At 54.2% G+C, this 22500-nt stretch overlaps 1 protein-coding gene and 1 long non-coding RNA gene across 3 annotated transcripts in view; one reads left to right on the plus strand and one right to left on the minus strand.

Moving 5' to 3' along the window:
- The window catches only part of Sgsm1 (small G protein signaling modulator 1), a 73833-nt gene that overhangs the window by 44333 nt on the left and 7000 nt on the right, over positions 1 to 22500 (minus strand). For both annotated transcript variants that reach the window (XM_076561187.1, XM_042267636.2), the window contains exons 3-8: positions 8948 to 9023; positions 3744 to 3906; positions 1994 to 2146; positions 846 to 913; positions 514 to 659; positions 256 to 387 (exon numbers count right to left, since the gene is read on the minus strand). In XM_076561187.1, the coding sequence (XP_076417302.1) occupies positions 256 to 387; positions 514 to 659; positions 846 to 913; positions 1994 to 2146; positions 3744 to 3906; positions 8948 to 9023 (738 nt within the window). The remainder of the gene's footprint in view (positions 1 to 255; positions 388 to 513; positions 660 to 845; positions 914 to 1993; positions 2147 to 3743; positions 3907 to 8947; positions 9024 to 22500) is intronic.
- On the plus strand, positions 15979 to 21417 carry LOC143270476 (uncharacterized). The gene is made up of 3 exons (XR_013047655.1): positions 15979 to 16789; positions 17335 to 17475; positions 20823 to 21417. It is a non-coding gene; the product is annotated as an uncharacterized LOC143270476 (long non-coding RNA).

A 22500-nucleotide genomic window follows, 5' to 3' on the forward strand; every position in this document is an offset into this window, starting at 1 on the left:
TGGATGGATGGATGGATGAGTGGATGGATGAGTGGATGGATGGATGGGTAGATGGATGGATGAAGATATTGCTGGGTAATAATAATAATAACAAACGGAGGTTAGATGAGCAGATGGTTATATTGGTAGATGAATGGATGTATGGATGGAGTTGTTGGTAAATGAATAAGCAACCTGGAGTTAGAGGGACCTCCCCTGACCCTATAACCTGTAGCCAAACCCTCAGAGTACGATCTAGGCCCACCCCAAACTCACTGGCTGAACCAGGACATTGTTCTTGCCGTAGAGCAGGGTGGCCCTCGAGTTCTGATGCAGGGACTCTACGTAGTCCCGGGCGGAGATGGATGGTCGGTCGTCCATGCTGCCACTGGAATGCCTCTTCTGGATCTGGGTATCAGGAGAGGAGGGAGAGGCAAGAGCCTGTGAGTGACCTTCAGGACTCCCACCCTGTTCCCTGCCCCCAGGCCACGTCCAGGCCCTGTCCAAGGCCCTCCCACTGCCCACTCATCTCACGCAGAGTGCCGGCCGCTTGGTGGGCGAGTCCTGTCTCAGATGTGAGCTGTGGATTCGGTGTCTCTGGACCAGTTCATCGGCTGAGGGGTCGGTCCAGAAGTGGTCAGCCGTCTTCATCTTGGTATACTCCAGGGCACAGGGCCCCACTGTGGAGCACACAGGGCTGGGAACCTGGGAGTCCCCAAAAGTGCTCCCACCCAACTGCCTCGGCCCATTCCCTTTCCTCCCAGGCAGTGAGCATGCCCCAGAGTCCAGTACGAAGACACCGGAGCAGGAGACAGGCCCCTGAGCCCCAAGAGCAAAGGACCAGATGCAGCAGAGAGCCGACTCACCCAACAAAGAGGCAAGGATGGGGCCGTCCACAGGGTCCATCAGGAGAGCCTCCTTCTCATAGTATTTACTAGGGGGAGGGAAGGACAAGCGGGTCTGCATGGGGGCCAGCAGAGGGCGCACGTGGGTGGACTGGGTTCCACACCCCAGGAGCCCAGCTCGGAGCCTCAGCTGCAAAGGGGACAGCAACTGGCCCGGAGCTCATGGGCTCCTGCTCACTACACAGCCCTGAAGACTTAAGGAGAACAAAGGAGTCAGGCTCTCCGGTGATGCTGTCCCTTTGTTACCAAGGCAACACAACACAGCCTAGCGGGTGCAGACTCAAAGGCTGTGCTAACAGGCTGTCCTGCCCTGATCGTCAAAACAAGTGTCAACCAACACCAAGCCCCAAAGCTCTGAAATCTGACCCTGATACATGTGTGATGCCATCAATACAGTGTCTGTGCTGAAGGGGATGCACCTCTCTGAGAGAATAAACAGTGGAATGACTTCCGGTTCCTTGAAAACTCACCTAACACATAAATGTTAAAAAGGGGCTATGAAACTGAAACTTAGATGCCGCTGGAGGGATGGCTCCACAGTTCAGTGCTCACTGCTCTTGCAGAGGCCCCGGGTTTGATTACCAGCACCCGCAGGGTGGCTCACAACCATATGTAACTATTGTTATCTCAGGATGGGTGCTGAGGAAGACGTCCCACGCCGGAGAACCTTTCCACTACATTAATCTGAGCCAGGGGAGGACATGTCTAGAGTCATTGTGTATTTTTGAGATACTGTGGCCCACTAGATTCATTTCTACATTCACTAAATTCATTTCTACATCTTCTCTGTAAACCACTCCATGCTTCTTAGCCGGAGAGACCATTAAGGCACAGAGAGGTAGAGTGTCCTGCCGTCAGCAACCAAGTGGAGGAAACCACAAAGGGATGGAATCCACGACCCCTCCATCTTGCCCTAAATGCAAAGCCCCTGTTTGCACGTGGCTATTCAACACCTGAATCCTCCGCAGCTTTCAAGCTGCGCTACTTCAAGGTCAAACATCCAGTTAAGCGGGTTTTTCTCAAACTTCAGAAAAGCCGTGTTTATTCTCGAGGACGCAGTTCCCAGAACGGCCATCAGGTGGCGACAGAGCAGGGCCGGCGTCTCTTACCTGCTGTTCTCCACCAGATAGTGGACTATTTTGTCCAGGACCCTCTCAAACAGGGCGGTGCGGATCCACAGGTGCTTGATGGCCAGCGGAGAGAGGTTGGGCAGCTTCGGCAGCTTCCGCACATTCTCCTGCAGGCCCTGGATCTGGTTTCGCCTTTGAGACCAGCGGGAGGAGAGAAGACACTCAGGAGAGAGGGAATCCACAGAACCTCCTCGCTCCGGGTAGATGTGGGGATATGCTGTGTACCCTAATGAACTTGCCTGAGGATCAGAAGCAGAACAGCCAGCCACTACTTCTTACCTCTACGAAATCCTCAGCCTATATATAGAGAGAGTTCCTGTTTCCTCACGCCTTCTGTACCTTTCTCTGTCCTGCCATATTACTTCCTGGGATTAAAGGTGCGTGTGCTTCCCAAGCAAAGGATCCCAAGTGCCACCAACTGCCTGGACCTGTCCTCGGATCCTCAGGCAAATTTATTAGGGTGCATGATATATCACCACAGGTAGAGGGTGGGGGTGGGGGTGAGGGTGAGGTTGGGGGTGAGTGTGGAGGTGGAGGGTGAGGGTGGGGGTGGGGGTGGAGGTGACAGTGGGGGTGGGGGTAGAGGGTGGGGTGAGGGTAAGGGTGAGGTTGGGGGTGAGGGTGGGGGTGGGGGTAGAGGGTGGGGGTGATGGTGATTGTGGGGGTGGGGGTAGAGGGTGGGGAGGATGGTAAGGGTGCGGGATGAGGGTAGAGATGTAGGGTGAGGGTAGGGCTGATGGTGGGGGTGAAGGGTGAGGATAGATTTGGGGGTGATGGTAGAGGTGGGGGTGAGGGTAGGGATGGGGGAGAGTGAAAACATCAGGCAGAGAGTGGCCAAGGTTGAGCAGAACACTGCCAGCTCTGCTCTCAGGGAGGCCAGATGCCAACCTCCGTCCTCCCTCCTCCCCTGTGGTCTCCTCTTCTCCTTCCCTCTCTTTCCCCTCCCACCCCCTCCTAGAAAGGAATGTTGGCCACGGAGGCTTAGATCTATGGCTCCTTCAAAGACACCCCACGGCCCTTGGGAAGGTAGCTGTGTACTGTGGCCCTGAGGGTCCCATGGCCTCACCCCACCACCATCCCACTGCTCCATGGTCCAGCAGATCTGGCTCTGAGTTCAAGTGTGAGACCTTGCCTCAGTGGACAAGGTGGAGAGTGGTTAGGGAGGACATTTATGTCATCCTCTGGTCTCCACCCATGGACACACACACATGCCCACATTCATGAGAACATGTCCATGGTCCTACACACACACCCCCCAACACACACACAAAACAGGGCATGGTTCCCAGTTGGCACTAAAATCTCTCAACAGTCATCTTGTGGGATGGGCCAGGAGCTGGGGACATAGATGTGGTGGCCTGTTCTCATATCCTCAGGTCACTAGACAACAGTGAACAGTGAGTAATTACAGACAGAAAGACAATCGTGAGTGGAATAAACAGGGCGATGGGACAGAGAAGATGAAAGTGGATGGGGTTTCCAGAGCTGGATCCGAGTGACAAGAACCGGTCACAGGATCAGCTCAGACTAAAGAGGTCGAGCATATGCCAAGGCCCTGGGGTGGGAAAGACTGGTGGGTCTGAGGATCAGAAAAGAAAGCAGAGAGACAGACAGACAGACAGACAGACAGACAGACAGGAAGTGTGGGCTCTCACCAAGCTGAGGGGCAATGCTCACTGCCCTCCAGGGCTACCCCCATGGCTGCCCCCCCCCCCCACGCCACACTCACGCGCTCTCGATGAGTTGCTCCAGATCCTGCACCTTGCGGCTCAGCTCCTCGGCTGGAGGGAAGCCTTTGCCCACCTTCATGAAGAGCGCCGCGATCTTGTTGCTCCGCAGGAAGCCGGCAGCCCTCCGCCTCAGCCCGTGCAGCACACAGGCCTCCACTGCCGCTGTGGGGGACACCGTGGTCAGCAGCTCTGTCTTGTCTCTGGTCCACGCTCCCCAGCACCATGAGCGACTTAACACCACAGAGGAAATGCATCCGTGCCCACTTGTCAGGTGCGCCGAAGAAGTCAGGGGATATTCGTGGTTGACGAAGGTTAGGGCCAAGGTCGGCCGGCCATCTCTGCCCACATCCTGTCAGCCAGCAGCCTGCTGTGTGACTGTGGGGAATGACTTCCTCTCTTTCTGCCTTTGCCTCCCCTTAAAAGGGAGGGTGTGAGGAGCAGTGGTCTATCAGGATGCTGCCAGGACGTATGACACAGTGCAGAGGACATTCTTAGAGCCCACACGGAGAGCTCTGTATGAGTCTAGCTGCCATTGCTGCCGAGAAGGAAGCCCACCAAGGTTTCCTAATGGCTGTACCCAGCAGGGCTGCATCAGAGGATGACTGGACCACGGGCCTGGGTACCAGGTGTTTGGAAGGGTCTACACTTGGTCGTCTCTAGCAAATGGGGAGGTCTTTTGCCTCGCCCCTTGGCATTGTTATGAAAAGTCCTTTTGAATAAAGTTCTGGGCCGCTGGTTTTTGACCCAGGCCCTCCCGAGGGTATCCTGTGTCTCTGTCTTCCCTCTTGTTGTCTAGGTCTCTCTATCTAATATTTCTCACTTCTCCATACTCAAGGGTTACCCTGGGTGTAAAAGTGGTCCGTCACAATCAATGAACCTCACCTGAGTTAAAGAAACGCATCCCCATCATGGACATCATAGTTATAATCATCATCCTCACCACCATCATCATCACTATTGTCATCACCATTGTTATTTATCACCATTATCCTGGCTAGATTTTATGTCAACTTGACACAAGCTGGAGTCACTGGAGAGGAGGGAGCTTCAATCGAGAAAACGCCTCCATAAGATCAGGCTGTAGACAAGCCTGTAGGACATTTTCTCAATTAGTGACTGATGGGGGAGGGCCCAACCCATGGTGGGTGGGGCCATCCCTGGGTTGGAGGTCCTGGGTTCTATAAGAAAGCAGGCTGAGCAAGCCAGGGGGAGCAAGCCAGTAAGCAGCACCCCTCCATGGCCTCTGCATCAGCTCCTGCCTCCGGGTTCCTGCCCGGACTTCCCTCAGTGATGGAGCGTTACCTGGAAGTGTAAGCAAAACTTCCAAAGTTGCTTTTGGCTATGGTGCTTAATCACAACAATAGACACCATATGACAACAATTACCACCATCACCACCATCACCATCATCATCACCATCAACACCACCATCCATCACTATCATCACCATCATCATCCATCACCACCATCCATCACTATCACCACCACCACCATCACCATCATCACCACCATCACCACCATCACCACCATCATCATCCACCACTACCATCCATCACTATCATCACCATCTTCATCCATCACTATCACCACCACCACCATCACCACCCTCATTCCCGTCAATGTCGTCACCGTGACCACATCATAGTTAACTCATACAACTTGTTGAATTTCTCTCACGGCCAATTAGAAAAACCACTTCTACTTTTCAAGTGCAGACACTGGCTGAGAGAGGCAAAGCGAATCAAGGACAAAGTACGGGGACAGGATTCGAACCCAAGCCCGAGGTCAAGGTGTGTGCACGTCACTCACGCTTGCACAAAGGCAGTTGAAAAGGAGCAGCGCTGGCCTTGGCCTCCCGCTTCCGTTTTCCCTGGCGCTCTGCCTGGCTCTCCTTCAGGACAGGACACCTGGACTGTACTCTGGGCTCCACTGTTAACCTGCTGTGGGAGCTCAGGCCAATGGCTGCCCCGCGCTGGACTTAGGTGAGCTCTTCGGGGGAAATGGCTCTGTGCAGGCCATTCTGGTGGCCCCTGACCTACTCCTGGCGTTTCTGGGAACCTTCAACCTTCTTTCTATTTCCCACTGGTATGCATTAGGTGCACACTCAACGCTCACTGGAAAGTGAGTATACAGTGAGACCGCCCCCCCCCCATCAAGGGCCTGCCGGCTGGTAAGCAACTGTTAGGACCGACCTTGCCCTGGACTTGTAACAAAAGCGTGCGGTGAGAACTCTGGTGAGCACACCCTGAACCAGTGAGCCAGCCGGCGCTCGGCAAAGCGTGAGCGTGCGCAGAGACACCGGGCACTTGGCTAACGTGGTGCTTGTTTTCGTCACCGGATTCCTTCATTTCACATCGCAGGCACTTACTTCATTTGGAAGGAATGCCTGACAACGCATGATCTGCCCATGCAGAGGGGCATTCTGGGCAGGGCTCCCTGGGGCTTCCATAAAATCCCGCTTTTAGCTGACCCGTGGGGTCCTCTCGGATTGGCTGATCAGGCTTTGCCTGTGCCTGCTCAGGTCTTTCTGACAATGGCCCTCAAGGGATAGAGAATTTAAAAATACTCCTAGAGTTCTTGACACCATATTTAATGCCTTTCAATTTCTCCCTCTCCCTCTCCCCAAAAGACTTGGGTCTGATAGATAATTCTTCTTATTATTATTTTTAAGCCAAGGTCTCACTAGGTAGAGATAGCTGGCTGGAAACTCTTTATGCAGACCAGGCTGGCCTTAATCTCACAGGGATCTGCTGCTTCTGTCCCTGTCTCCTGAATGCTGGGATTGGGTACAAGGGGCTGGGGATGGAGCCAGGGTCTGCTGCGTGCCAGGCAAGTGCCCTACCAGAGGGCTGCACCTCCAGCCCTTTCCAATTCCATTTTGAGACAGAGCGGGGTGGTTTGTGTGAGAATGGCCCTTATAGGCCCATAGGGTTGAATATTTGGTCCCCAGTTGGTGGAACAATTTGGGAAGGATTGGGAGGTGTGGCCTTGTGGGAGGAGGTGTGACATTCAGGGCAATCCTCGAGGTTTCAAAGGCCCACGGCCTTCCCATTCCGCTCTCTCTCTACCTTGTAGTTGTGGATCAGACCGATGTGAGCTCTCAGCTGCTGCTCCAGAGCCACGCCTGCCCGCTGCCATGCTCCCCACCACGATGGTTATGGACTCACCCTCTGAACTGTTAAGTCCCTGCTTAAGCGATTTCTTCCCTGAGTTGCCTTGGTCATGGTATTTTGTCACGTCATAAGAAAAGCAAGACACAGGGTCTAAGTGGCCCAGACTGGCCTTGAGCTTTTGGACCCTCTTCACCGCAGCCTCCTGAGTGCTGAGGTGACAGACCTGTAGCACCAGGCCTGGCTGGTCACGAGATTCTTTAGCTGCATCTCTCTTCCTCTGTAGCTTAACTGACAGCTGGCTCTCAAGTCTTAACATGTCATTTTGTCCTCAGATAGAAACATCCAGAATAAAAAAAAATTAAAGGCTGTCATTAGCATATAAACTACAAAATACTTTTATGTAAATAAAGTTTTCCAATCTACATATATACAAGTGTGTGCATATGTTTAAATTGACACACTCTACTTTCCACATGAGGTCCTTGCTAGCCTGACAGTTGATCCCAAACCATGAGGTTTGGGCTCAGCCAGAGACCCTGTCTCAAAAGCCATCGGGTGGAAAGCAGCTAAGGAAGACACTCCCATGTCGATTCCTGGCTCACACACATGAACACATGTGAACAGGTGTCTACACCACACACACACTCCAAGGAAGATAAATAAATAGGAGATATTGCCCAAGGTCACTCTTTGGGTTGATGGTTGTCAACTTGACACAGGCTAGAGTCCTCTTGGAAGAAAAAGCTCAATTGAGAAAATGCCTCCATCAGATTGGCCTACAGGGAAGTCCATACAGTATTTTCTTGATTAATTTATAGGTGTGGGAGGGCCCAGCCTACTATAAGTTGGTTCTACCTGGGCTGATAGTCCTGGGTTCTAAAAGAAAACAGGCTGAGCAGGCCATGAGGAACAAGCCAGTAAGCAGCACCCCTCCATGGCCTCTGCATCAGCTCCTGCCTCCAGGTTCCTGTCCTGACTTTCCTCTGTGATGGATTGTGACCTAGAAGTGTAAGCTGAAATACACCCTCCCCCAGGCTGCGTTTGATCCTGGTGTTTATCACAGCCATATAAAGCAAACCAGGACATGCACTCAACAGGAAGTGGCAGGGGTGGGATTTGAACTCAGGTCTTCTGCCTGCTACAAAGTGGTGAGGTTCTGAATGTCAGCGTGCACCACATGTTGTCAGTCCCACGGGTGGTACCCCCCAAGCAATACGGATGGAAGTGGGCAGGATGGCTACATATCTTTGCTCAGGTATCTTAACAAGGCCATGATCCTAGGAGGGGACCCCACTGTGTGCTTCCAGTAAGACATCCCACTTACTAAAGTTCCAAGGAGAAAGACAGGAGTTCTCGCTTCCAAACAGCCACCCTACCATGAGCTGGAGGTGACCTCAGGCACAGAGAACCTGGCTCATCCTGTGCGGGGGATGGCTTACAGAAGGGTCTGAGTCACACTTCAGACTCTGAGCCTAGAAGGTGAGTCTTAAGATACCTCCGTGGCTGCTTACCCCCCATACCCAATTATTTATTACAGGGTCTTCTGTAGCCCAGGCTGGCTGTAGCTGAGGATGCCCTTAAACTTCTGATCCTCCTTCGTCTACCACTGGAGTGCTGGGGTGAGAGGTGTGTGCCACTATGCTGGCTTTATGTGTTGCTGGGGATGGTACCCAGGGCTTTGTGCATTTGAGCCAAGTACTCTACCAGCTGAGCTGCATCCCCAGCCCGCATCACCCCTTTGAAACAGTCCCCATTTGCTCCATCCTTGGCCCAGCCACACTGCAAGGCAGAGGCAGAGATGACTGAGGCCAGCCCTTGTGTCTCTAAGGGGATGAGTCAGTCCGGAGCAAGCCCTGCTGAGCCCACCACAGGGACACAGGAGGCGTCCTCTACCCTTTCTCCCACAATTCTGCATTTCCAAATCCACTTCCTCCTGCAGAGTGTCTTTGGGATCCCAAAATAACTTCAGAGTCACAAAGCTCAACATGACGCACACAAGAGCTGGCTCACAGGTGAGCCTCCCCCGCCCGCTGCAGCCCAGCCAGGAAGCTGCTCCCCACGGCCTCCTCCGCCACGGAGGCCGCCACTCACCACAGAAGGAGATGATGTGGCTGCTGTCCTCGTGGACAAACTTTCGGGTAACGGCCTCCTCCATGATCTGCTTCACCTGCAGGACACACAGGGGTGGGAGAGACTGATCGGACTGGGTGCTGCACCCCAGGGCCTGTGCTGTACCCCCAGAGTGCCCCCGCAGGCTGTCTGGGGTGTGTGGGTAGCCCCCCGCCCCTTTTCCTTCCACGGCCTCTTGGTCCCAGGCAGATCTGTGGCTGACAGCTACACGCTGCCCATTTCACTTCATTGGCAGGGAGGTTTATCACCTCTTCGTCACACAGAACGGCCTCCCCTGCCCACAGTTCCCCCAACTGTTCTTGTCCCACCTCCAAGACGGATCCTTCGAAGGACTCACCTGCTCTGATTCCTATGGTGTCCTAGCCGCATCTCCTCTCCAGAATACAAGTCCCTCTGCCTTGCCCTTTGCCTTACCCACAATGTATATTAGGTGCTCAATAAAGGTCCCTTGGCTGCATGCTGAGTTCGAAGATAAAGGAATTGGGGGGGCATGGGGACAGTCAATTATGGGATCCTGGAGACCTGGGTTCAAATCCCTGCCTTTGTGAGTGAGCTTTGAGAAATAGAGGCTCCAGAGAGTCAGGGAGGGAGGGAGCAGACGAAGATGGAATCCCAGCTTGGGTCCTCATCACAGGCTGTGGCCTGTCTTCACTGCACTCGATCCCTGCCACGCACTGTTGAGTGACTCCAGGACACACGCAAGGTCATTTTGGAAATGGACAGCTGGCCTCAGGAACAGTAGTGACCTCTGGGGGCTTGAACGCTGCCCTCTGGCTTCCCTGGACTTGCACCCCACCATGCCCAGAGGCATTGTGGGATGAAAGCAAAGTCTTTCTCTCTGGGCCTCGGTTTCCCCACCTTGAGTGTGAGGTCAAAAGGTGATTCAAAGGCCTATCCCAGAAATCCATCACAGGGCCTCTAATATTACACACACACACACACACACACACACACACACACACACACACACACACACAGGAAGTCCTGGACCCCCCAACCCAGTGAATCTCCATTCTGTTTTCTTTCCGCTCCTCACACACCAGCCTGAGGTACCCGCAGCTTCTGCAGGCCTGCCTCTCCCTGCAGCCTGCTTCCTGGAGCTGCACACAGGACAGAGCATCGCCACACATCACTGAGTGCTCAGGGACAGCATGGCAGCCACAGCCCATCCACCGGCGTCAGCGGCCGGCCCTGTGAACCATGACGGCTCCATGACCAGCTCCAGCAGCCGAGCTTCCCCAGGAGCTGTTCTCAGCCCGAACCCCTCTGCAAGGCCCACGGAATCACCCCGCTTTACAGATGTGACATTGCGATTTGAACCCAGGCCCCCCCCCCATATGCTAGGCAAGCCCTCTACCACTGAGCCACGCCTCCAGCCAAATCTCTCGTGAGCACTGTGGAAGGAAACGGGAAGTCAAAAGGCAGAGGGGCAGACAGGGCAATCCACAAATGTGCAGACACGAAACAGCCCGTCTGCCAAAGAAGTCCCAGGAGACATTAGAGGACGTCTCCAGAGAAATTCGAACAAACGGGGTGCGCTGAGGCCCATGAGACGTGAGGCCCACCGGACACGGGAGAATATCAACGAGGGAAAAAGTACAGCAGGAAACCGCGATGTTGGAAGGAGGAAGACCTCAACCGCATCTTACCTTTACTTCTTAGGAATCGGCAAACCGGAAGAAATAAACCCAAGGCAACAGAGGGAAGGAAATAATAAGGACTGAAGCAGAGACAAAATGAAATACTGAGCCAGAGAGATGCCTGAGTGGGGAGAGGTGCTTGCTGCCAAGCCTGGCCCTCTGAGTTCGATCCCAGGGGTCCCCCATGGTGGAAGGAGAGGATGGACTTTCACAAGTTGTCCTCTGACCTCTGCGTGCGTGCCCGCACACGGTAAACAACGTAAGAAAAGTAAACGGATAAGATATGAAAACCAGCAGAGGGCGGGGTCTGGCGGCTGGGCAGTAGCTTGCTGACCCTGCGCTGAGTGTGGCTCCGCCAGGCTGATGATGTCCTCTGAGTCCCGTCCAGCTGATCTAGCCTGGGACAGCTGAGGGACTCTGCTAACTGGCTAACAACCCCCAGTGTGGGGCTCCAGTCCTCGGCAGTGGCTGCTGTGCCTTGAGCGGGTTCTGCTGCCAATGTCCTCCTGCTTTTCGGAGGCGGCCATCTGCCTCGCGCCCCCACCCCCCACCCCGTCCCTCTCCCTATGCCCAGGGCTCCTCTGACGCAGACGCTCTGCTGCCTGCCTGTGTGCGGAGACACCAGGCCCCCATCTGCTCTGTGTCCCCGAAGGAAGCCATGAGCCTCCTCAGGACGCGTGTGCGGCAGGTCCCCAGCTTTCTCTCGGGGCTGGGGTGGAGGAATGGGGGGTGCAGGCAAAGAACCGGCCTTGGTAAGTTCTGTAGTGGGCGCCCTCAGACCTGCCCCACTCCGTTTTCTACAATGCTCATCTCCTTCCGCCCCTCCCCCCGATATTTCTCTGGCACCCCAAAATTCTCTTGCTGGGACAGGTCACCTCCCCGACTGGCTTTGTGCTGGGCTGTGTCCCCTTTCCCCCAGACCGGTTATTTTAAAACACTGACCCCTACTAACTCAGAATATGATACTTGAAAAGAAAATCTTCACAATTAGGTCATTGGGGTGGCCTCTAATCTAATATGAGCAGCGGCCACATATGAAGAGGGAAATAGGGACGGCGGATGGATGGTTCGGAGGGAAGACGGCATCTAGAAGCCAAGAAGAGAGGCCTGGACTCTGCCCTTCCTTCCCAGCCTCCAGAACTCCCAGGCAGCACATTTCTGCTTTGTAAGTCAATCCATCTGTGGTCTTTTGTTACCGTAGCCCAAGCAAATGAAAGCACCGCCCTCAGCAGCGTCAGGGATCCATGTCCTTCCCATCTTTGTACCTTTGCCCGAACCAATGAGCCACCCAGCCACTGAGCAGCCTCCCCTTTCCAGGCCCCACTCCTTCCCAGGGTAGCCCAGTGCTAATGCCTGTGGGGCGTAAGATCCGGCACCGCTGTCCCTCTTGGGCCTTCCCAGCTTCCCCGAGGCATCCACAGAGGGACCGCTCCCTGCTGCCCACCTCTGCTCACGCCTCTTCCTTGGTGCTGAACTCACATCCATCCAGAACTGCTGAGCATAGCATAGACTAGAGCATCATGGGGAACGACAGGGACCAGAAGACCGCCCTGAAATCACTGCCAGGTGGGAAGGACCTCTCTGCCTCATCAGTCGGATCTGAGTGCAAGGCATGGAGAGATGGAGCTGTGGGGATGGGGCCAGGTGGGGCCATCCTGGGGTCTTTGGGCACAAAGATCTGGGCCAGGTAAGAGGCCCTGGGGACCACAGACGCTCAGCTCAACTCTTGCTCCCCCCCCCCCCCCCCCCCCCCCCCCGATTCACTCCACGTGACGCAGGTTAGAAATGTTCACCAGTCCGGGGCAGGTTCTCACCCACGCTCAAACTGCACTGGAATACCAGAAAGGAAGGGGAGACCGCGAGGGATGGGTTTCCACACCCTTTTTCCAGAGGGAAGAGGTGCAGGGGCTCTGAGAGAAGGCAGCGTCCAAGCTCCCCCAGGAAGGAAGGAGCCTTGTCCGAGTCCATCCCTGCATGGTTGGCCCCTTATCCCTCTTCTTCTGCTCCCCATCCAGGTCATCACGAAGGGCGGTGCTGGTTCCTGGTCCCCGCTGTCGCTCACCTTCCTGACACGTCGGGGCATCCTACCCTCCAGTCAACAACCTCTTTATTAAACTTGTTTTCCTAAGAGCAGTTTGGGGGAAACTATCTGTTTCCTGTCGGCACCCTGACCGGACTGTACACACACATACACACACCGTCTCAAGTCCAAAGCCGTCTGTTGATGGCCGTGAAGGGAAACTCAGAGAGTTGAAGCCCTTTCCTCGGGTTACACAGCACAGAGCCCGGGGCTGTCACATGGGGTGGGGTGAGGGTGGGGTGGGCAGAGGGGATGTAGCAGCAGGGGTGGGTGCACCTGAGAACCTCCCACCTGTACTGGCCCCCATGCCCAGCTAAATAAACGACTTCACAGAAGTCAATGGCAGGCTCAGCCCGAGGCCAGCAAAGGGAATTAAAAAGGCTGGTGAAGAGCGGCAGGGTGAAGTCTCCCTCCCACAGAAGGTCACCTAAGCCTGTGGAGGAGGCACGAGGCTGTGCCCACTCTAAGGGAGAGGGGCCCTCTGGACAGACGAGGGGCAGAGGAGTCTGACGAGGAGGGTTGGAAGCCAAAGCCCTCTTACCCTGGCAGGCTCTCAGGAGTGGCTTGGAATGTAAAACCCAAAAATATTTAGGCTCATGAAGCCCAGGATTGTTGGGGGCGGTGGCCCTGGGGTGACATCCCGATCCTCAGGGACTGTGGGGTTTTCTAAGCTTTGGTCTAGAGCACACAGGGTGATGGAGATGCCACCCCAGAGCCACACAGACCTTGTGTGAGCTTGATGGTCCCTCTCAGCTGGGTCCAATCTGCTGGTGGCCTTCTGTGAAGTGGGACTCCTCACTGCTGCCATGGGGACATGGATGAAAGGGCCGTCGGGGCACCACAGCACATAGTAGGCACTTATTTTTGAGGAAGAGTGTCATGTAGCCCAGACTGGCCTCAAACTTTCTAAGAAGCTGAGAGTGATCTTGAACTCCAGATTCCCCTGCCTCCACCTCCCAAGTTCTAGGATTACAGGCCTGAATGCCCCCTCCTGGTTGAACGTGGTGTTATGGATGGAATCAGGGTCTCCAGCTCACCAACTCTACCAACTAAGCTACATCCCCAGCCACACAGCAAGCAATTTATGATGATCGGGGTCATGACTCAACACACACACACACACACACACACACACACACACACACACACACACACACACACACCTGCGCATGCTCCAGAGACTGTGTGCAAGTACAACCAGTTTCCTTTACTGGTGGGGAAACTGAGGCATGTTTTTTTTCCTGTTTTAGATAATTCACCCAAGGAGTCCAACCCAGGGTCCTTGTCTCACAATAAGCCACTGACCACATTTCAGTTTTAAGGAAGAGAGAGGTTTTACTGAGCATGTACTATGGCCTCGCTGCTTGTGGACAACGCCTTTCTCGGTGCTCATTCGGGCGTCATTGTCTTTAAATGTGTACAGAGCCAACGTGTGGGGCTCAGGCATAGACCATGTACTTATCACATGTGGGGGACTCCACCCTAGCACTGTGACCGGGCAAGACAGTGTAGGGGCTCCTCCATCTTGGATTCTTGCTGAGGCCATTTTAGGTTTAACTAGAATTTGATCTTGATGGGAAGCCCCCTGGAAAATTACCCAACTCTATTCTGGGACTCGAGGCCAAGCTAGCTTATCTAAGCTTCTGTTAAACCGCTTGCTTGTGCAAAACTCGCCCCTGCAGCTGCAGAGTAAGATACCAGGATGTGGGGTTTGCTTTAAACAAACAAACAAACAAAACCGCTCACCCTAGACACTTGGCACTACACTTGGGTCCTGAATGCCTGAGTGTAGTCCCAGCTGACAGGAATAAAGACTTTCAATCGGCTATACACTGACTGTGTGGTCATCTCTGGCAGCTCCCAATAGCAGCACAGGGAGAGAGAACCGTGTACGTCAGGCTCAGAGAGCTGAGGCACTTTCCCAAGGGTCAGACAGACTGGGGAAAACACAGGGATTCGAACTCAGCTCTCTCTGAAGCCCAGGCCTGTCGCTCTGCTTCCAGCTCTGTCTGAAAACCCCTAAGGACTCGGGAATGACATGGGAAAGGATTCTCACCTGGGTCTGTGGCAGGGTGAGGGATGGAACAGGGGCCACAGGCCAAGGCTGGGAGTCTCTCCCACAGAGAGATCAAAAAAGACACTGAGCTGGGGGGTCAGGAGGGAGAGGTGTCCAGAGAAGACCCTGCCAGCAACACCCTGTGGGGACCTCTTGGGGGGGCTTGGTGGTCAATACGATCGCTAGCTAAGCTTCTATTTTCCAGTGGCCACTCGGGTGTTTGGAGTCTGGCTGCACTCCCCCACAGTGGAGCTTGTTCCTTTTGAAACCTGATTAGCCCTTTCAGAACCCGTGTGTGTGTGTGTGTGTGTGTGTGTGTGTGTGTGTGTGTGTGTGTGTGTTGGGGGGAGGGGAGTGTTGGAGAGATGGCTCAGTGGTTAAGACTTCTGACCGCTCTTCTAGAGGACCTGGGCTCAGTTCCCAGCACACAACAGTGGCTCACAATTTTCTGTAATTACAGTTCCAGTACATCTCCGGCCTCCATAGGACCAGGCATTTACATGTCAAACATAAATGCTGACAACATACACACACACACTAAATAGTTAACTTAAAAAAATAATCAGGCATGGTGGCACATGCCTTTAACCCAGCACTCAGGAGGCAGAAGCAGGTGGATCTCTTGAGTTCCAGGATAGCTAGAGCTATTTAGAGAGACCCTGTCTTTCTGTCTCAAAAAAGAAAAGAAGGAAGGGAGGGAGGGAGAGGGAAAGAGGGAGGGAGGGAGGGAGAGAGGGAGAGGGGAGAGAGAGAGAGAGAGAGAGAGAGAGAGAGAGAGAGAGAGAGAGAGAGAGAGAGAGAAAAGAAATAAAGAAAGAAAAACAAAGGGTCTAAGAGCCCACCCTGAACTGGACATGGAGACACAGTTCTGAAATCCAGACATCCAGGAAAAGAGGCAGGAAGATCAGAGACCCTACCTCAAAACAAACCAGCCAGCCAGGATGTAGAGCTGCCCAGCTGGGTCTCACTCTCTGGGAAGTGAACAGATCTGAAGCCTCAAGCCAGCTAAGACCTGCAAGGGACTGTGAAGGTGAGAAGGCCCGGGCTCTCCACAGGGGGCGCTCACAGGCCTTCTGTGAACGGCCAGTGAGTTTCCAGTCAGGGCTGCCCAGGGACACAGCTGGTCCTGGGGCAGTGACAGCCCTGCCCCTCCACGTAGGCCTCCACACCTGCCTCCATTCAGACACCAGCCCTGCCCTCCCTCCCTCCTTCCACCTGTAAATATTTAAACAGCACAGGAGAACAGATCTCCAGAGGGAGTCAGGGCGGGCTGGGAAGCCAGGCAGGGCTCCCAAGCTGGAGGGGTGTTCCCGGGCCTCCTGTTGCCCCGACTGATGCCCACACCCTCCCACAGCCCACCCGGAGCTCAGCCAGGTTCCAAACCGGCTCCCACATTGCCGTCTCCTGCCCCGTGTCCCGGGTTACATTGAAGCCTTTGACCTGGAGGGGGGACCCATTACCCCAGCTCACAGAGCTAGGCTAAGAATTCCAGAATCTGCAAGAAGAATGCCTCCCCCGGGACCCTGCACGGAGCTGCACCAAATCAACAGAGGCCTTCAAGGGACAGGGATAGAGCAGGAAGGAGCCCTTGGGAGCCACTGGGCCCAGGTCAAACCCTGTCATTCATAGGGTGACCCCCGCAGCTTGGGTTTCCCATGGTGAAGGTGGGCGCACCAGAGAGCTCTGCCCTGATCCCCTCATCCAGGGCTCCACTCACATGGCTCCTTGCAAGATCCTCCAACCCCCTTGCTAAAACCTAGCCCATAATGCTGTCTTGTCCCTCCCAGCATGCTCTGTCCCTGGTACACCCTGCCGTGCTCTGTGTGATGCACACACTCTGAGTATGTTGGATGTCTGTTGGTGACCTTGAGCCCATGGGCACACACAGCAGGAGCTCATACACAACGGTGACCACTCTGAGGCCGTTACCACCGCTAATGCCAGGCGCTACTGCTTTGGTAGCTCCGCTCCCAGAACTGTCCCCAGCTCCCATCCTTCCTGATGGGCTTTGTTCGTCAAAGGCCAAGGTCAGCAAAGCTTTTTCCGTAAAGAGCTGGGGGGGCGGGGATTTCTGGGCGTCGGGACAATGGTCCCATCCATGCAGATATCAGATGCAGAGGCATCACGTTATGTGAAAGCACGTCTCAGATATTGTAGGAAGTATTGCATGGATCGCTTTGGTCTGCTTCTCTGAAGTTCAGGTTCAACTGGGCATTCTGATTGTTTTTTTTCCCCCCCGAGACAGGGTTTCTCTGTGTAGTTTTGGTGCCTGTCCTGGATCTCGCTCTGTAGACCAGGCTGGCCTCGAACTCACAGAGATCCGCCTGGCTCTGCCTCCCGAGCGCTGGGATTAAAGGCGTGCGCCACCACCGCCCGCGCGCGGCGTGCATTCTGATTTTTTTATTTGCTAAACCTGGGAGACTAGTTGCGGGCCAAAGTCTAGGTCACGTAGTCTCTTTTAATTTGGTGTTTACAAACCTTTAAAAGTGTTAAAACAAATGTCTTGCCTTGAGGGTGGACATGGGAACCCCGCCCTCCCCCCCCATCCCCCATTCCCCCACCCCCGCTCCAGGTTGGAGGCACCCAGTACACAGGCTTGAGTAGAAGTCCCCAGAGCTACCACTCCTGTGAGGTCTGCAAACTCCACTGGGCCCAGCCAAGTCCCCTCCAGCTCCTGTTGGCATCTGCTTGGGGCCACAAAAGCCTAGGGTTGGTAAGTAATGGAGCGTTGTGGCTGTCACCGTTCTTCCCGTGTTCCCAGTGAGACTGAGCCTGTGGCGGTCAGGATTTGAATCAAGGCTAGGGAGCGCAAGGCTGTCTCAGGTGGGGACCCCAGCTGCAGGGCAGCCAGGCAGCTGCTCACTTGACCTCCTGCAACTGAACATCTGGATCAGGGTCATGGGCAATTCCTGGCTCCCTAGCCTTGACTCAGTTTCTACAGGCCGCTTCTCCCTGGTACGTACTGGCTCCCTGGGAGAACCGTGCTGGCAGAGGAACAGGCACCTTTGTTCGCCAATTACCAGGCTGGAGAAGGCCGCGCTCAAAGATTGTGCCCTGCACAATGCCAACGATGCCGTGCTGGAACAGGTGCACACACCGGGGAGGCAAAGAGATGGCAGGTTGCCAGGGCTAAGGGAGAGGGGGACCGGGGACTCAAAGGGTGTGCAGGGCAGTGGTGGAATTCTGTTGCACACACTTGTGCAAGTGACAGAAGGCCCTGTGCCAAGAGGACCCTCAGTGTGAGCCACAGACCTCCAAGGAGACCATGACAGGTCTTTGAGGATTCCTTAGTGTGGGTGTGCAGCACCCTGCCCTGGGAAAGCATGATTGTGTGGAGGGTCTGCACATGGTGGGATGAGGGTATTTGGGGGATGGGACCCCAGGTCAGACCTGTCACCCTCTCCTCCAGTCTTTCCTGTCCCTCCTCATGCACAGGTAAGGGATGCCAGGCTGGGGAGTATGGAGGGATGCCAGCTGGAGAGCAGTGGTCTCCAGAGGCTGCAGAGTGTTGGGCAATCCTTCCCCTGCCCACTCCCAACCCACCCGCTCTAAAGAGGTGTTGGGACTGCAGGATGGAGGTCTGTGGCTCAGTCGCCTGAGCCACAGTTAATGGTTTACCCACTCGATATAAATAGGCACTGGGCATGGTTCCCTGACTGAGGACTCCAGGACTGGCCAATTCCCCACCACCACCTCAGAGAAAGGTGTTCTAGGCAGAGGATGAGGTTTCTACCATGCATCCCCCTTTACCTCCTGTACCAGTGCCCCAGCCCCCCTGGAACCCACCCTTCCCACGGGACGAGGATGTTGGGAGGAGCAGCCCCAGCCTCCTCCACGCCCAGAGAAGTGAGCCTCACTCGCTCGCTGGCTCACTTGCTCGCTTGCTCGCTCGCTCACTCCCTGGCTCGTGCCTCACATCCCGCCCACACCGCAAAATCTGCCTCCCCCCTCCCAGGTGTGCTGCCCATCACACATGGCCGAGGTCCCTGGCAACACCCCATCTCCAGATGCACAGCCCTGGAGATGAGCAAGACACACAGATTCCAAGCAAGGCTCCCTCTCCCAAAGAAGGCCTAAACTTGGGAGGGTGTGAAAAAAAAAAATACAAGTTTCGGGGGAGGGGATGCTTAAAACGCTCATCAGGGGGCTTACTTAAAACACTCATATAAAGCAGAAACCGACTTTACCTTCCCTGACCCTAAAAAGAAAAGCAGTTGGAATGTTGTTCTTAAGGGACGGCTTTAGATCCCGATGTCACCTGCTACCTGCTGTGGGACCCTGGCCAAGTCACTTCACTTAAGGTGCCTCCATCCAAACCTCTTCAAAACAGGATAATGCATACACAGGCCTGCCCCTCAGATGGCGGGGATATATTCACATGTGTGAATACACACCGAGCACTTGGTATGATAACTAGAATGTGATAGAAGTTTCTAGAAACGCTCCATAGGCCCGTCGTCCCAGAAGGTCACACTAGCTCTATGGATCTGTCCATCATTTGGAAAGGAGCCAGGACAATTGAAGAATCGTGTCTTATTTCCATGAGTGTGATGTTTGCACAAGCACATTTGTGTGCATGTGTGTCTGTGCACCACTGTGCACATGTTGGGGTCAGAGGACAACCTCAACTGTCAGCTCCTACCTTTCACCGGGACAATCCCCTGGCTGTTTTTCCTGTTTCTTGGGCAGGTCAGCTGTGCTGGGAGTTTGGGGATCTGCCTGTCTCTACCTCCTGCAGGTGCACTGGGATTACAGCCCCTGAGGCATTCACGCGGGTTCTGGGAATTCACACTCAGGCCAGCAGTGAGCCCTCTCTTCAGTCCAGGAGCTGCATTTTAAACTTAACAATGGACCAGGGGATCAGCAACGGGCCATAAGAACATATTATATAGATTCAGCTGTATATTAAAGCTATACCTAGAAAAGGCAAGGCATTTTTCTAGAGGAAGCCATTTATCAAGGAATATTTGGTGTTGTTCAGTTTTTAATATATCAGCTGCCTTCTGCTATGAAATTCTTGTGTGCTCATATACTACGAGGCCATTGGCAAACAGTTAAGCTCCTCAGACCTACTGCTGATCCACTAGGTAACACCCCTGCAGAGTCTAGGAGACAGGTGGGCTGTAGATGCTTAGCTTTGTCTCTTGTGCAGATGAAGCTCAGACCATCCCCTTCCTTCAGGCCTAGTAGCACTGCAGAGCTATTGACTCAGGACAATAGGGCTTTTTGCAGAACCAGGTGCAGTAAAGACTGGAGCAGCATTCCTGGAGGCAGAGCTGCCTGTGCCGGGGAGAAGAGAAGGAGCAGAGTTTCTCAGAGCCAGGGGTAAGGAGCAAGGAAGGAAAGATGGAGGATGAAGGAGCAGAGGACGGAGATGAGGTCGAAAGCACAGGAGCTCTGTCAGGACTATGGCAGGCAGGCCAGTAGGCACAGAGAGGAGCTGAGTGTGAGGACGGAGCTGAAGCTGTGTAGACAGAATTTTGTCTTAGAGAAATAAAGTAACGGAGGAAAAGAGCATGGTGTATATAGATTCCTTTCCCTCAGATAACACCCCTACACACACACACACACACACACACACACACACACACACACACACACACACACCCCGAGCTGGATGTAGTGTCTTCCCCAGGACCCTGGGAGGGATTTTCTCAGGGCAGGCCCCTGGGAAAATTCCATTAGGGATCCTGTGCCTAACTGTGCACTGTCCAGGCAGGGCCAGGGGCACAGGGAGGAATTAGTACTCTTAGGGTGTTCATGTGTGTGATGCCATCTGGTTGGGGTGTGTGATGGGGTTTGCATCTTCTGAAGGGGGAGCAGAGCCCTTTCCCACCCATCACTGTGGACGTCAAAGGAAGTGGACGTCAGCCGGCCTCACCAGAGCTGGGCTGCCCTGACCTCCAGAGTCCTGCTGTCCGGATGAAGCAGGCGTAGGCAGGATGTTCCTCTACCCAGGGACCAAGCTCCCTTCTGGCTGTGGGCAGCTGTGGTTCCGGCCCTGTGCCCGGCTCCCCGCCTACCATTTCCTACCCACGCTCCTCTGCTCTGCCCCTGCAGGCTTGGCCAATCACAGTAACCTGCCCCGCTGTGGAGCATCACCGGACCCAGGCTGGACCAGACCCAAAGAAAGGCAAGGAAGTGCCCTTTCCCGCTGTGATGTGGGCAGACAGGGCCCCTGGGGATGCCTCCTGGAAGAATCAACACACACCTCAATAGCAATACACAGAGATGGAAGCACAAGGTTCGGATGATAGTTCTGGAATTCCGGGCTACAGCTGTACCTGAACCCACTCACCCCAAACTTCCCAAATGCTTGAATCAAGACATCTGCTTTTAGCCCCTTCGCTTTGTAGACTTGGTTTTCTAGCTAGTTTTATGGGGGGTTACTGAAGCTGAAATGGACGGAAGATGGACCTTGCTCCACTGCATTTTGGCTGTGTGACCTTGTCTGTGTTTATTAACCTCTCTGGGCTTCAGTTGTTTTGTCCGTGAGGGGGAGCAGCTGCCTAGTTCACAGAATGGCAGGTTTGTGATTAAAGAAGGAAAACAGTAAAATTCTAGCAGTTTCCATTTGCTGAGCATGGATCCTAATTAAGCATAAATTACTAAACAATGATAATCAGAAGGGAATAAATTCTATGACTGAGTATCACTGGGTCTCTAAATTACCATGGCTCTAAGGATCTGGTTTTTTTTTTTTTAAATTTTGTTATATTATTTTTTTCAGACAAGTCATGTAGCCCAGGTTTGCCTCAAATTCACTAGGCTGCTGCAGATGACCTTGAACTCCTGCTCCTCCTGCCTCTACCTCCCCAGTCCTGGGATCACCAGCATCCACGCCTGGCTCCCCGTCTGTTTTATTTTTGTTTTAGTTTTGTTTTTGAGACAGGGTCTCTCTACATAGCTCTGGCTGCCATGGAACTCACTCTGTAGACCAGGCTGACCTCGAACTCACAGAGATCTGCCTGCCTCTGCCTCCAAGCATGCTGCGATTAAAGGCGTGCGCCACCACACCCAGCCCCATCTGGTGTTTTTACTGTGGTCTTTCTCTGGCCCTTGTATAAATGCCCACAGTCTGTCCTTGAGAAGGAGGAACCAGATTTATTCTCTGAGCTTCTCAGCTATTGAAAGAGAGAGAAAATATCGCTGTCAGCATTCAGAACTCTCAGGGCCCGAAGGCCCAGGAACACACAAGAGCGACAGGGTGACGCCCAGGGAGCTTGGCTTCCTCAAGCTGAACGCTGTCTCCTGTGGGCTGATAGGAAAACAGAGTGGAGGGGAGACCCCCACGATGTCCACCCCAGGACAGGGACACAGCCAGCCAAAGACTCAGCTATTCCACCTCAACTCCTAAGAGAGGGAAGTAGGCTTTGGGACCGCAGAGACAGCAAACTTCACTGCATGGGAGCCAGGCTGTCAGGGTGGTCCGTCATCGGAGGGGGTCACACCCAACACGAGGGCAGAGCACACTTCGTAAGGGCTCGTGCGTTGTCGGTTTCGGCTCCAGTGTAAAGGGGAGCGGAGCGTGAGGCCAGGCCCCAGGCTGCAGCATGGACATTTCTATGACCCAAGAAGGGGAGTGCCCTGCCATCCCTGTGTCTCCTTAGTGATCGCCGTAAGACGATATTTCATCAACCTCAGGGGACCCCAGGGGGGGTGGGGATGGCCTCCGCTGAGCCCCGCCTGAGTGGCTTGTTTCCCGTGATGTCTAATCTGCGGCTCGTATTACATCTTA

The sequence above is a fragment of the Peromyscus maniculatus genome, chromosome 23 (assembly GCF_049852395.1).
Source record: "Peromyscus maniculatus bairdii isolate BWxNUB_F1_BW_parent chromosome 23, HU_Pman_BW_mat_3.1, whole genome shotgun sequence".
NCBI classification, from domain to species: domain Eukaryota; kingdom Metazoa; phylum Chordata; class Mammalia; order Rodentia; family Cricetidae; genus Peromyscus; species Peromyscus maniculatus.